General features: G+C 41.2%; 1 protein-coding gene across 3 annotated transcripts in view; it reads right to left on the bottom strand.

Annotated features, from left to right (window-relative positions):
• LOC140458014 (protein kinase C-binding protein NELL2-like) overlaps positions 1-12,808 on the bottom strand; it is a 375,163-nt gene that overhangs the window by 269,351 nt on the left and 93,004 nt on the right. For all 3 annotated transcript variants that reach the window (XM_072551970.1, XM_072551972.1, XM_072551971.1), the window contains one exon: positions 5,691-5,782. In XM_072551970.1, the coding sequence (XP_072408071.1) occupies positions 5,691-5,782 (92 nt within the window). The remainder of the gene's footprint in view (positions 1-5,690; positions 5,783-12,808) is intronic.

The raw sequence follows: 12,808 nt of genomic DNA, 5'->3' as shown, positions 1-12,808 counted from the left end.
GTCAAGTGGTGCAGAAGATGTTAAGTAAACTCATTAAAGACTCACCACTTTGTCACTGTTTAAAAAAAATCATTACTCCCTAAAGCAGACTTGTTATTGCATTGAACAGAATCATTTCATTACAAAAGATAACCATTTAAATTTAAATTTTGTGCCTTCAAATATTATATGTCTACCGTTTGTAATCGTACATTTTAATGCTCAGAGGTGTTCACGTTCAGGAAGACTACAGTACATTTTTGGCAACTCTAACCCTCATTTAACTTCTACTCATTATATCTGGAAATTGGGCTGGGAAAATAAATCAATGCTCTAGAACTGGAAATGTTTCCAACTCATTTGAACAATCTTGGACTAATTGGCTGAACAAAGTCAGGTTGTCTGTCCTGCTGTTTCATTCCCAATAGAAGTCATGTGAAGTTGCCGCAGTTTATTTTGTCAGGCATCTTCAATAGACTTGGACTGGATTGAGACCTAAACTTTTTCTCTATTTCACTCTTGAGATATAAATTGTATTTATCGCCCACCCCTTGACATACAAGAGACATCTCTCTCTTTTTGTAAATTTCTCTGACTTTCCTGACTTTATGCGGATCAGCTGCCCCTTATAGAAAACACCCAATTGTCATTTCAACAATTTAAATGGCTTATATTTTGATAGTTGGCCTTCAAAGTCATTTTTACCATCTGAATGTCAAGTTGAAAGGATACCACCCTTCCATCCCACCCCAAATTCTTGAGGTTAAAGAACAAAGCATGATAAGAAAAGGTTTCATCCACTAATCAAGAGTAATACAGGATTTTAGTTTAAACATTAAACTGAGTTTATAATGCATTTCTAAACATATCAAAGTAAATTTCATTGAAACAGAAATATAAGGGCAGCACGGTGGCTCAGTGGTTAGCACTGCTGCCTCACAGCACCAGGGACCTGAGTTCAATTCCCATCTTGGGCATCTGTCTGTGTGGAGTTTGCACATTCTCCCCGTGTCGGCGTGGGTTTCCTCTGGGTGCTCTGGTTTCCCCCCACAGTCCAAAGATGTGCAGGTCAGGTTAATTGGCCATGCTAGATTGCCCGTAGTGTTAGATGCATTAGTCAGAGGGAAATGGGTCTAGGTGGGTTACTCTTCAGAGCGTCAGTGTGGACTTGTTGGGCTGAAGGGCCTGTTTCCACACTGTAGGGAATCTAATCACAAATGAAAGAGAGGACTCGGATAGGAACATTAATCTTTAGTTGTAACAAGCACAGGCACTGCCAGTTCAGTCTGTAAAAACAAGATGAAGTTCAGAAGAGACTATTGCCCAATTGTTCAAGTATGCAAAGAGGTTTAATGACATGTTGTCTGAAAGGTTGAATGATACTCTCTTAACATTCATGGAAAGTGTATACTGTACTTGGAAGTGTGTGCTAAAATAGGGCAAAGTCAGCCTTGTTTCATCAAAGGCAGGTCATCCCTGACAAATTTGCTAGAATTCTTTGAGGAAGCAATGAGCAGGTTAGACCAAGGAGAACTAATGGATGTTATCTACCTAGACTTCAGGAGGGTCTTTGACAAGGTGCCGCACAGGAGGCTACTGAGTAAGATAAGGGCCCATGGTGTTAGAGGCAAGATTCTAGCATGGACAGAAGCCCGGCTGTCTGGCAGAAAGCAGAGAGTGAGGATAAAAGCGTCCTTCTCAGGATGGCAGCCGGTAACAAGTGGTGTTCTGCAAGGCTCAGTGTCGGGACTACAACTTTTCACTTTATACATTAATGATCTAGATGAAGGAACTGAGGGCAGTCTGGCTTCATTTGCAGATGATACAAAGATAGGAAGAGGGACAGGTAACATTGAGGAGGCAGGGAGGCTGCAGAAGGATTTGGACAGGTTAGAACAGTGGGCAAAGAAGTGGCAGATGAAGAACAACGTGGGAAAGTGTGAGGTCATGCACTTTGGCAGGAAGAATAGAGGCATGGACTATTTTCTAAATGGGGAGAAAATTCAGAAGTCTGAAGTGCAAAGAGACTTGGGAATTCCCGTCAAGGTAAACTTGCAGGTTGAGTCAGTAGTTAGGAAGGCAAATGCAATGATGGTATTTATTTTGAGAGGAATTGAATATAAAAGTAGGGGTGTACTTCGGAGGCTCTATAAGGCTCTGGTCAGACCACATTTGGAATATTGTGTGCAGTTTTAGGCCCCATATCTCAGGAAGGATATACTGGCCATGGGAGCAGGTTCAGAGGAAGTTCACAAGACTGGTCCCAGGAATGAAAAGTTTAACATATGAGGAATGTTTGAGGATTCTGGGTCCATACTCGATGAGGAGGGATCTAATTGAAACATATAGAATACTGAACAGCCTGGACAGGGTAGATGCTGGGAAAATGTTTCCATTGGTAGGAGAGACTGGGATCCGAGGGCCAAGCCTTAAAGCAAAGACCTTTTAGAATGGAGATAAGAAGAAACTTCTTCAGCCAGAGAGTGGGGAATCAATGGAATTCATTGCCACAGAAGACTATGGAGGCCGGGTCACTGAGTATATTTAAGTCTGAGAAGAACAGGTTCTTGATTGTCAAGGGGATTAAGTGTTACAGGGAAAAAGTAGGAGAATGGGGCTGAGAAACATATCAGCCATGATTGAATGGGTAAGCAGATTCAATGAGCTGAATGTCCTAATTTCTGCTCCAGTGTCTTATGGTCTTATTCATCCTGGGATGAGATATAGTAACACAGATTTTATCCGTATTGGTGAGTTTTTCTGCAATGGCAAAAATAGTGGAAATAATTGGAAATCAAAATCCCACCCCCACCCCAAAAGAGGCATTTCCTAATTTGGCATTGTTGGGATTTGGGGCAAGCTCTTTTACTCACCCATGGGATGTGGGCATGACTGATTGAGTCAGCATTTATTGCCCCGTCCCTAGTTGCCTTTGAGCAGATGGCAGTGAGCTGCCTTGTAGAACCCCTGCAGTCTCCGTGCTGTAAGTACAGGCAGCTGGCTATCAAAGTCATCAAATGCCTTCACTCAAGTCTGATTTTAGCATCCCTTTACTTTGGAACCCTGAGTGAGCAGATTAGACCTGGGCACTGAGGTTGCCCGTGGTGGACACTTACTGAATTGTTATCATAGGTACAAGGGAAAAAATTGCTGAACAGAGACATGCATTGGAATGAGTTGACACTAAATTGGCATGGGGCCTACGGAGGTTGATGAGGTTGGGTAGAGGGTCATGTGGCTATGACAGGCAGGGAGACAGGGAGAGGGCATGAGCTAGCACAGGTTCATGTAGATGGGTGATGGATGAGAGTTAGAGAGATAGGGTTCAGCTTCTAGTCTTTGTTTCTCTCAGTTGGCCTTTTAGTTCGCTCTCTGTGGCAGGTCTTCCAGTCAGCCTGCCTCCAAGCCCGGCAAGCTTGATGGTTCTTCCAGGATCGCCCAACCCGGTGTCTAATCTAACCCAATCCCAGCAGACCGAACATCGGAAGCTATGTGGGTGGCTATATTTTTAAACGGTGGGATCGCAGAGCTGAGAATTCTTCAAACACTGTGAGCCTGGCCAGAGAGTGAATACCAGGGGTTGTATTTTTGTGTTCACCTCCTCGTTATTGCAAACCATTGTGCTTTGTGTCTTAGAGGAAGGAAAGAACACAAACTAAGCTAAAATGGTGCTAGGATACTTCCAAAATGATATTCACTCAGTATTGCTGCGCAATACTATGCCCTTACAAGGTGTTGAGTGTGTTCAAACAAACAAACAAACAAGGAGCAAGGATAGACCACTCAGTCTGCTCCACCAACCAACAAGATCAGGCTGATTGGATTTTAACCTCAACTCTACATTCCTTCATATCTTTCATTCCCTTGGTCAGCAAAAATCAATCTACTTCAGCCTTGAAAATATTTTAAGCATATTTTAATCTTGTTTCATTTCTGTCTCTACCTTAAAATATTTAAAGATGTTGCATCCACTGCGAAGCTCTCGGTGATGGTACTTATGAGGAGTATATTTCGATTTGGAAAACAGAACACATCAAAATTTTCACAGCACAGCTTTAAGTGAGAAAGCTCAGTTCTTTCTAAATAGCCAGCTCTTTCCATCAGGTAATCTTTTTTCTGGCAACAAATCCTGTAGCACAATGCTCGAAATGGGCCTGAATGCATCATAACTGCAGAAATGAACTATTTTGTTCCAGACTCCTAGGACTGGAAATCTCCTGCCAGTAAATAGCATTTGCCACCTGTCTCTTTTGTTTGGTTGGATCAGCCCAGTTGATCTGAAATACTGGCACATCTCTTGTGGGACAGCTGGAATTTTCAGAAGCAGAGAAATTCTATTTTCCAATCTGATCCTTTTGAACTTTCTAGCCAGTGGCTGAGTGGGAGAGGCTTGATTTGATACAATTTGAATTAAATTCCAACGCGATTTGCAGCTCAACTTTGTACACATATGAAGGCGAAGACAAAATTCAGCAACCAGAGTGGAATGGCAGAAACCTTGTTTTAAACAGACCATTATTAATGAAAAACTAGTAACTATAGTTAAGAATAAAATGAATTTTGAAACACTTGAGAAATAGTTGGTTATTAACAATGACTAAACATCTACAGATATGTGTCGAGAGTGTGGTGTGGGAAAAGCACAGCAGATCAGGCAGCATCCGAGGAGCAGGAGAATTGATGTTTTGGGCAAAAGCCCTTCATCAGGAATGAACCTCATTCCTGATGATGTGCTTTTGCCCAAAACATTGATTCTCCTGCTCCTCAGATGTTGCCTGACCTTCTGTCCTTTTCCAGCACCACACTCACGACTCTGATCTCCAGCATCCGCAGTCCTCACTTTCTCTTATCTACAGATCTGCCGAAAAGTAAATCCTGAACATAATTTTATCTTTGTCTAACTGAGACTAAAATCATGGAAGTCGATGAGCATAATCCTCATTTCCACTGATTAGTTGTTTTACCATTATTCAGGATTATTAAAATGACGAATGTGAACATAATCTCCATCAGCTACATTACCTTCCCAATTTTTCCCATATTTAGCTCAGCAAAAATTAGCAACAGCAAACCAGAAGAGAAAGTTTCAGTTTCAAATGGACTCCAGTGGTCTCTACCAATAAAGAAGGTGAAAGAAGCAAATCCCAGCACACTGAGAAAATTAGGGCTGCCTTCTTACAACCCTCCATTACTAATTCGCCAAACACATACTCCACAGGACTAACACTTACATTTTTAACTATTTTCTTTTTTAAATATATGAAGAAACTTTTTCTGCTTTCATTGTTTCGTCTAACTTTCTTGCATGTTTTAATTTTTCCCTCCTTATTAATCTTTTGCAATTATTCTATTCAATCTTCGGACCTGCCACCCATCTTTGTAGAATTATATGTCGTTTCTTTGAGTGCGTTACTATGTTTGACATTTGTTTTTTTAACCATGGATGGCAGGTCCGTCCTTTAGTATTTTTCTGATGTATCTATTCTAACTGATCCTTCATTGTCAAAATCCTGGAATTGCCTACTTGATACTGTTGGTAGGTTGTTCATTGACAAAGCCTGCCACAATTATCACGACAATAGAACTATGTCTCCCATATTCTGAAAACTAACTAAAAAAAAATTTGCAAATTGGAAAACGCATCAAATTCTTGCATTTGCACACTGGAGTTTACATTAAGTTGATTTGTATGACATTTAATCAATTCTTACCTTACACTCCAAGACAGAGCACTCTCCTGATGCTTTCCATTCTGTCACCCTCTGCCCATTATAGTAAAGCTTGTTACCAAGGACACATACAGCTGATAAGAAAGAAAGCAGAGTATTTCAGCTTTTATCGAAGCAATCAATCTTACTCAGAAAGAAAGTAGGTTGAATAACAAGCATTTGTTAGGTTCCAAGCAACGTGCAACAGCTCAGTGCAAGTGATACCCTGCTGAAAATAAGTTCATTAAAAGTTAACTTTTCTATCTCTCCTAAAGGTCTGGGCTCAGTCCAGGAATACAACCATCCACCAGTCCCATGTCAAAGAAGCTGGATACAAAGTCAGGTGGCAAAACTCTTAAGTAAATACATCACAAATTCCCTCAATACTCAACGTTAAGTAACAACTTGATGTAGGGATCCAACATGAACTGGGACCTGTATTGTCTCTGAGGTCAGGAATCAGGAGTTGGAATTTCTGCTGACTCCTGAACATACCTCAAAGCGAGTCAGTCACAGAACAGAGATTTTCATGCAGGCTTCTTAATTGGCATGGAGACAGGTTTCCTGTTCAGTTAAGGGTTTTAGACAGGTCTCCAATGTGGAGGTGACTATTCGAAGCCTACCATCCCAACAGGAGGAAGGTACAGTTATATAAATGAAGGAAGGAACTATTGATGTTGAAATCTGAAACAAAAAACAGAAACGGCTGGGGAAACTCAATAGGTCTAACAGCATCTGCGGAGAGAGAAACAGATTAATATCTTCCAGTGACCCTGCTTCAGAACTCTGCTTTCTCTCTATACATGCTTCCAGACCTGTTGAGCTTCTCTGGCAATTTCTTTATTGTTTTATCATAGAATCCCTACAGCATGGAAGCCAGCCATTCAGCCCATCGAGTCCATATCAACCCTCTAAGAAGCATCCCACCCAAACTCATCCCCAATCCTATTCCTGCATTTTCCATGGCCAATCCACCTAACCTGTACAGTTTTGGACTGTGGGAGGAAACCCACACAAACACAGGGAGAATGTGCAAACTCCACATGGACAGTCACTTGAGTGCGGAATTGAACCCAAGTCTCTGGCATTGTCAGGCAGCAGTGCTAACCACTGACAAGGTATTTCAACACGGAGGGGACATCTCACTGGCATTTTCTGAAACACCACACTCACCTGTGTGGTTATGAAGGGATGGAATGGGCTGTGCTCACATCCAAGGGGGCAAACAAGGCCTCAAGGGTTCTCCTAGAGTGTAGGTGCCCCAACAGATGTTGGACGCCAACCTCAAGGTGGTTAAACCGGCCATTGCAGGAGTCCAGAAAATCCTAAACTGTCTCTTTCGATCGGCCCCAGGTAGGCCCTTAAAGAGCCTGACTGATTCTTTGCTACCTCTGTAAAGATGGAGAATAGTAGCAGGGGACATGCATGTTGTCTCACCTCCTCCATCTCCATTCCAATCCTCAGCAGGGTTTGGAAATGCAGCATGCAATGTTTGTAAGTTCTTCTGATGCCAGTTGGAATTGCTGTCTGGTGACTCGACACCATTTTGATACATGGGCGTAAGATGGAATCTTTAGAATATTAATTAGAAACTATTCTTGGCTGTTCTTGAAGGTATGTCAAGCAACATTTTACTCTTAACTGCTTTTCTCTATAATTTCATTTCAGATATCACAAAATGTCATTTTTTTAAAAAAGTCTGGTGCTGCTGAATCATAGCATTACACAGGAACAAGGGTCCTGTGGGTGGATGAGGAGGAAAAGCAATATTTTTAAAGTTTTCATAGGCTCAGAATGGAAGTGCTTTATGGAGACAGAGAGGAAGAAGTTGGCACAGTGGCTCAGCAGTCAGCACTGCTCCCTCATAGCACCAGGGACCCCATTTCAATTCCACCCTTAGACGACTGTCTGTGTGGGTTTGCTCCAGTTTCCTCCCACAATCCAAAGATGTACAGGCTAGGTGGCTTAACCATGGAATTACCAGGATAAGGTGAGTGGGTGGGATGCTGTTTGGAAGATCAGTATGGACTTGATGTGCTGAATGGCCTTCTTCCATACTCTAGAAATTCTACATTGTGTATCGCAACAAATATGGATCTACTCAATTCAAAAGCAGTTCCAAAATAGCACAGGAAAGAAACTAGCATTTGTAAAATGAATAGCTCTCACAGTGAATTAATTTATGGTTGGAATACTGCCACTAAAAGATTCCCTCCAAACCATTCATCATCCTGAAATACATCGCCATTCCTTCAGTGTCGCTGGGTCAAAACTTCGGAATTCCCTCCCTAAGGGCATTGTGGGTCCATGTACAGCACATGGACTGCAGCGGTTCAAGAAGGCAGCTCACCCCCACCTTCTCAAGGGGCAACTAGGGTTGGATGCTGCCTGAACTGCTGTGCTCTTCCAGCACCACTAATCCAGTATTTGCTTTCCAGCATCTGCAGTCATTGTTTTTACCTCACAGGCAATAAATGCTGGACCCAGCTAGTAACACCCATATCCCAGAAGGGAATTTTAAAAATCCAATGTATTCGTAATTTGGGAGCCAGGAAGCAAGCTCGGAGCCTTACACATTGCACCTGTTATGAAATCAATCTCCCTAAAAGCCTGGATTTAAGATCTCTGTTACAGGATAGAGGTAACTTAAGAAATACAGTCAGCTGTCACTTAGTTTTACTATCTGACATTAATAGTAAGCCATTCTACAAATAGCTAGAAATGTCATATTTTTCAGCATTATAGAGTGGAATGACACCTGTTGAACACTCACACTCACTTATCTATTGCTTATTGACATCATTGAGTCAATATAAGGAGGAGGTAGACAGATTTTTAATTAGTGATGGATTAAAGGGTTATGGGGAGCAGGCAGGAAAGTAACTTGAGACTGTATTGAGATCAGTCATGTTCAAATTCAATGGTGGAGCAGGCTCAAGACACTGAATGGCCTGCTCCAGATTCTAGTTCTTACATTTTTATATTCCCCTCCTTCATGGATGAGTAAAAACCAGGGGAAACTATCAGGTCAAACACAGCAAAGTAAAACTGTGGGACCATGAAACAAGCTGTTTTATTCAAAACCTGCCAAAAGAATTATTTTTAAGAAAAACCTTCAACTTGCTGATCAGGAGAAATAATAGGCACACTTAGCAAGGGGCTGAAAGATTATTGGGGATATGCAGGAGTTGAGGTTAAAACAGATCAGCAGTGATCTTGTTGAATGGCAGAGCACGCTTGAAGGGCTGAATGGCCTCCTGTTCCTTGGTTATAGGAAGCAGACACTGTAATATGCCAAATCAGCTTACATTAAGTAATAAATTATATGACAGCAAAGAGAGAAATTAGGAGAGTTGATTTTATAGAGAATAGAGGCATTTGCATTGATATATCAACTTTCAGATCCTCATGAAGTGACTTACAGCCAAATTTGAAGCATAGTCCTTGTGTAATGTAATTTGGCATAAAGGAGTGTGGCATCTTTTTTAAGGGCTACATCAGACCCCTCAGTGCCTCACTGCCCAAATTTGTAGAACAAATGAACAGCCTGCGTGTTTCTGCTGGATATGCTGGTATCCGTTTAAATATCAGCTTGGGAGTAGAAAGCAATTAGGTTACCCAAGGATCCCACCAGACAATTAAAGAATAGTCACCCAGTTTTCAGATACAAGATGGAAGTCAGGAGTTGAAATAAACTTCATCCACTTGTATTGAAAAAAATAACAAAAATAACAATACTTCACATCACAGACAGGTAAGCAACAAATTTAAGATTAAAAAATCACTAGAGAAACTCAGCAGGTCTGGCAGCTTCTGTGGAGAGAAAGCAGAGTTAATATTTCAAGTCCAATGACCCTTCTTCAGAACACATATTCAAGACACTGGAAGCATTGTAATCTGTAATTAGTTTGAAGGTAAGAAATGTGGGTCTAAAACTATTGTCTCAGACTTAAATAAAGTCTGGGGTGGCGCAGTGGCTTAGTGGTTAGCACTGCTGCCTCACAGCACCAGAGACCCAGGTTCAATTCCTGCATCAGGTAACTGTCTGTGTTGAGTTTGCGTATTGCCCATGTCTGCGTGGGTTTCCTCCAGGTGCTCCAGTTTCCTCCCACAGTCCAAAGATGTGCAGGTCAGGTGAATTGGCCATGCTAAATTGCCCATAGTATTAGGTGCATTAGTCAGAGGGAAATGGGTCTGGGTGGGTTGCTCTTCAGAGGATCGGTGTGGACTGGTTGGGCCAAGGGCCTGTTTCCACACTGTAGGGAATCCAATCTAAAGGCAATTATAAAGGTTGAAAGGCAAAGTAAGCTAAATTGGAATGGGAAAACACATTAAAAGTTGGAACAAGAGAGAAGCAGACAATTACAGAGATATTTCATTACCCTTAGCAAAGATGTATTCCATTGCAAAAGAAAGATAAACCATCTCTGGGTTATTAAGGAAGTTGTGAATTGTATTGAACTGAAAGAAAATAAGTGCAATGCTGCAATGATCAGTGTAAACCAGAAAGTTGGAAACATTCTAGAAATCAGCAAATGATGACTAGAAATGTAATGAAAATGGAAAATTTTGCATAGGAGGTAAAACTAACAAGAAATATGAAAACAGACAATAAATACTGCACTAAATATATAAATAGGAAGAGAAAAAATATGCTTTGCTTCCCTGGAGGGTAAGACTGGGGAATTGAGAATGGTTAACAAAGAAATGACAGGGGTTTTGAACATGTATTTATTATCTACCCTCACAACGGAAGACATAAAAAAATTCTAAGGATAGTAGATACATAGGGGATAAAAGGGAAAGGAAACCTATCACCATCACTGGAGAAAACATTTTGAGAATAGCTAATGGGACTAGTCCCTAGACCTGAAGGTCATATTGTAGGGTTTTAAAAGATGTGGCAAATGATTTTGTGTGTTCGCACAATCATCAGAAAATCCCTACAGAGTGGAAGCATACTATTCAGTGCATCAAGTCCATACCAACCCTCCATCCAGACCCACCCCCTACCCCTGTAATCCTACATTTACTATGGCTAATCCACTTAACCTATACATTCTGGGCAATTTAGTGTGGCCAGTGCTTCAAACCTGCACATCTCCAGACCGAGAGGAAACCCAAACACCAGGAGAAAATGAAATTGAACCCAGGTCCCTGGTGCTGTGAGGCAGCAGTGCTGAGCACTGAGTCACCGTGCCATGTTAGTTATAATATTTCAAAATTCCCTAGATTCAATAAAATTTCTAATGGACTTGAAATTGGCAATTGTAAGAAAGGAGGAGAAAGAGAGAGAGAGAGAGAGATACTGCATAAAACTATAAGACAGCTGTAACATCTGTCATTGGACAATGCTGGAATCTATTCTTCAGGAGGTAATAGCAGGTGCCATGTAAATGTTACATCACAATAAGAGGTCATGGTGTAGGGATTAATACAGTCGCACAGCTTGAAGGTTGGATCATTAACAGGTAACAGAAAGTCAGGATACATGAATCATTTTGGGTTAGCAATCTCCAACTGGTGAGGCACTGTAAGGATCAGTCTGGGGCCTCAAATATTTATCACCTACATTAATGACTTGGATAGAGTGGCTGGCTGTATTGCAGCCTAATTTGTTGCTGTTACAAAGATAAGTAGGAAAGCAAGTTATGTGGAAAATGCTAAGTGTCTGCAAAGTGTTATTAGTTGATTGAGTGAGTAGGCAAAAACTTGGTAAATGGAGTATATTATGGACCAGGCCAGACCCCATCAAAACATTTCAAGAAAGTAGCCCAGACCCTAACTTTGCTAGTTGTTCTAATCAGGTGTAGAGTGGATATTCCAGGAGGGGTGAAAGTGGTCAAACCACTTAGTTTTAAACAAAACCAAATCTATTTGCAAGACTATTGAATGAAACACAAACAAAAGAGAACAGAATATAGAATAACTTAACCTATCTGAAAACTCAACAGACTATCCCAATTTAATGATACTGTTCCAAACACTTGCAACAATCCCCTTGGGGCATACCCCTTAGTACAAAAGGTAATATCAAACACAGGGTCTTACAGGAGAGATGTCAGAAAGAGGGAGGATCAGCATGGACCTGCCTCTTTGGGTCTAGCAGCTTCACACCTGACTGTCTGCTTTCAATGAATAGCCAGACTGCTAAAACCCAACCAAATCTAAACAAACCAAACCAAAGAAAAGCTGAGCTGGGAGGACTGGCCACTCCCCTTTCATTGTACAAATTTGTTTTTAATTTGAAAGCCTTTTTTTCTGAGGCAGTATCTGTTAGCTATAATCAAATTGGCCCTAAAACCCTTCAAACCTAGACCTTCAGGAATCTCTGCTTTTATGACCTCTCTGAGAAAAATGCCAAGGACAGCATAATCTGGTTAAAGGACAGCACCATCACAAGTATAAGGTGTAAAATGTGGAAGTCCATTTTAATGGCAAAGAATAGAAAAACATAATATTATTTAAACAGATTGCAGAATGTAGCAATACACAGTTTGTCCTTTTTTATCATCTGAAAATGTGTTGCTGCAAAAGCGCAGCAGGTCAGGCAGCATCCAAGGAGCAGGAGAATCGACATTTCGGGCAGGAGCCCTTCTTCAGGAATCCTGAAGAAGGGCTCATGCCCGAAACATTGATTCTCCTACTCCTCGGATGCTGCCTGACCTGCTGTGCTTTTCCAGCAACACATTTTCAGCTCTGATCTGCAGCATCTGCAGTCCTCACTTTCTCCTTTTTTATCATCTGTCAGCCAGGGCTCCCTGACTGGACTAGATTAACAGCCCCAATCAAGGAACTCATATTCTATGGGGTCCACCTGGCTGACCTCATTATAATCAGTACAAAGGAAGTCTGACAGTGGAGGTGAGAGGTTGAATGATTCATAGGAAAAGTTTATTACCATCATATTACTTTCCAAATTGGTTTTCAAAATACAGCCTATCTGGGACAGTACAATACAAATGGACTGGCCCTCAGTTTGCTGTATTCCTGCTGTAATATAACCTGTCTGACTTACACATATTTTTAATATCATTTATTTGACATTTAGGTTTGAAATATGGAGTTAATAGCACATGGGTCTTCTGTGTGTCTAAAATTAATAATTAAGTCACAAGTAT

This window comes from Chiloscyllium punctatum, chromosome 32 (assembly GCF_047496795.1).
Source record: "Chiloscyllium punctatum isolate Juve2018m chromosome 32, sChiPun1.3, whole genome shotgun sequence".
Classification (NCBI taxonomy): Eukaryota; Metazoa; Chordata; class Chondrichthyes; order Orectolobiformes; family Hemiscylliidae; genus Chiloscyllium; species Chiloscyllium punctatum.
Note: the sequence above shows the minus strand (reverse complement) of the source record. Positions and strands in the feature narration are given on the sequence as shown.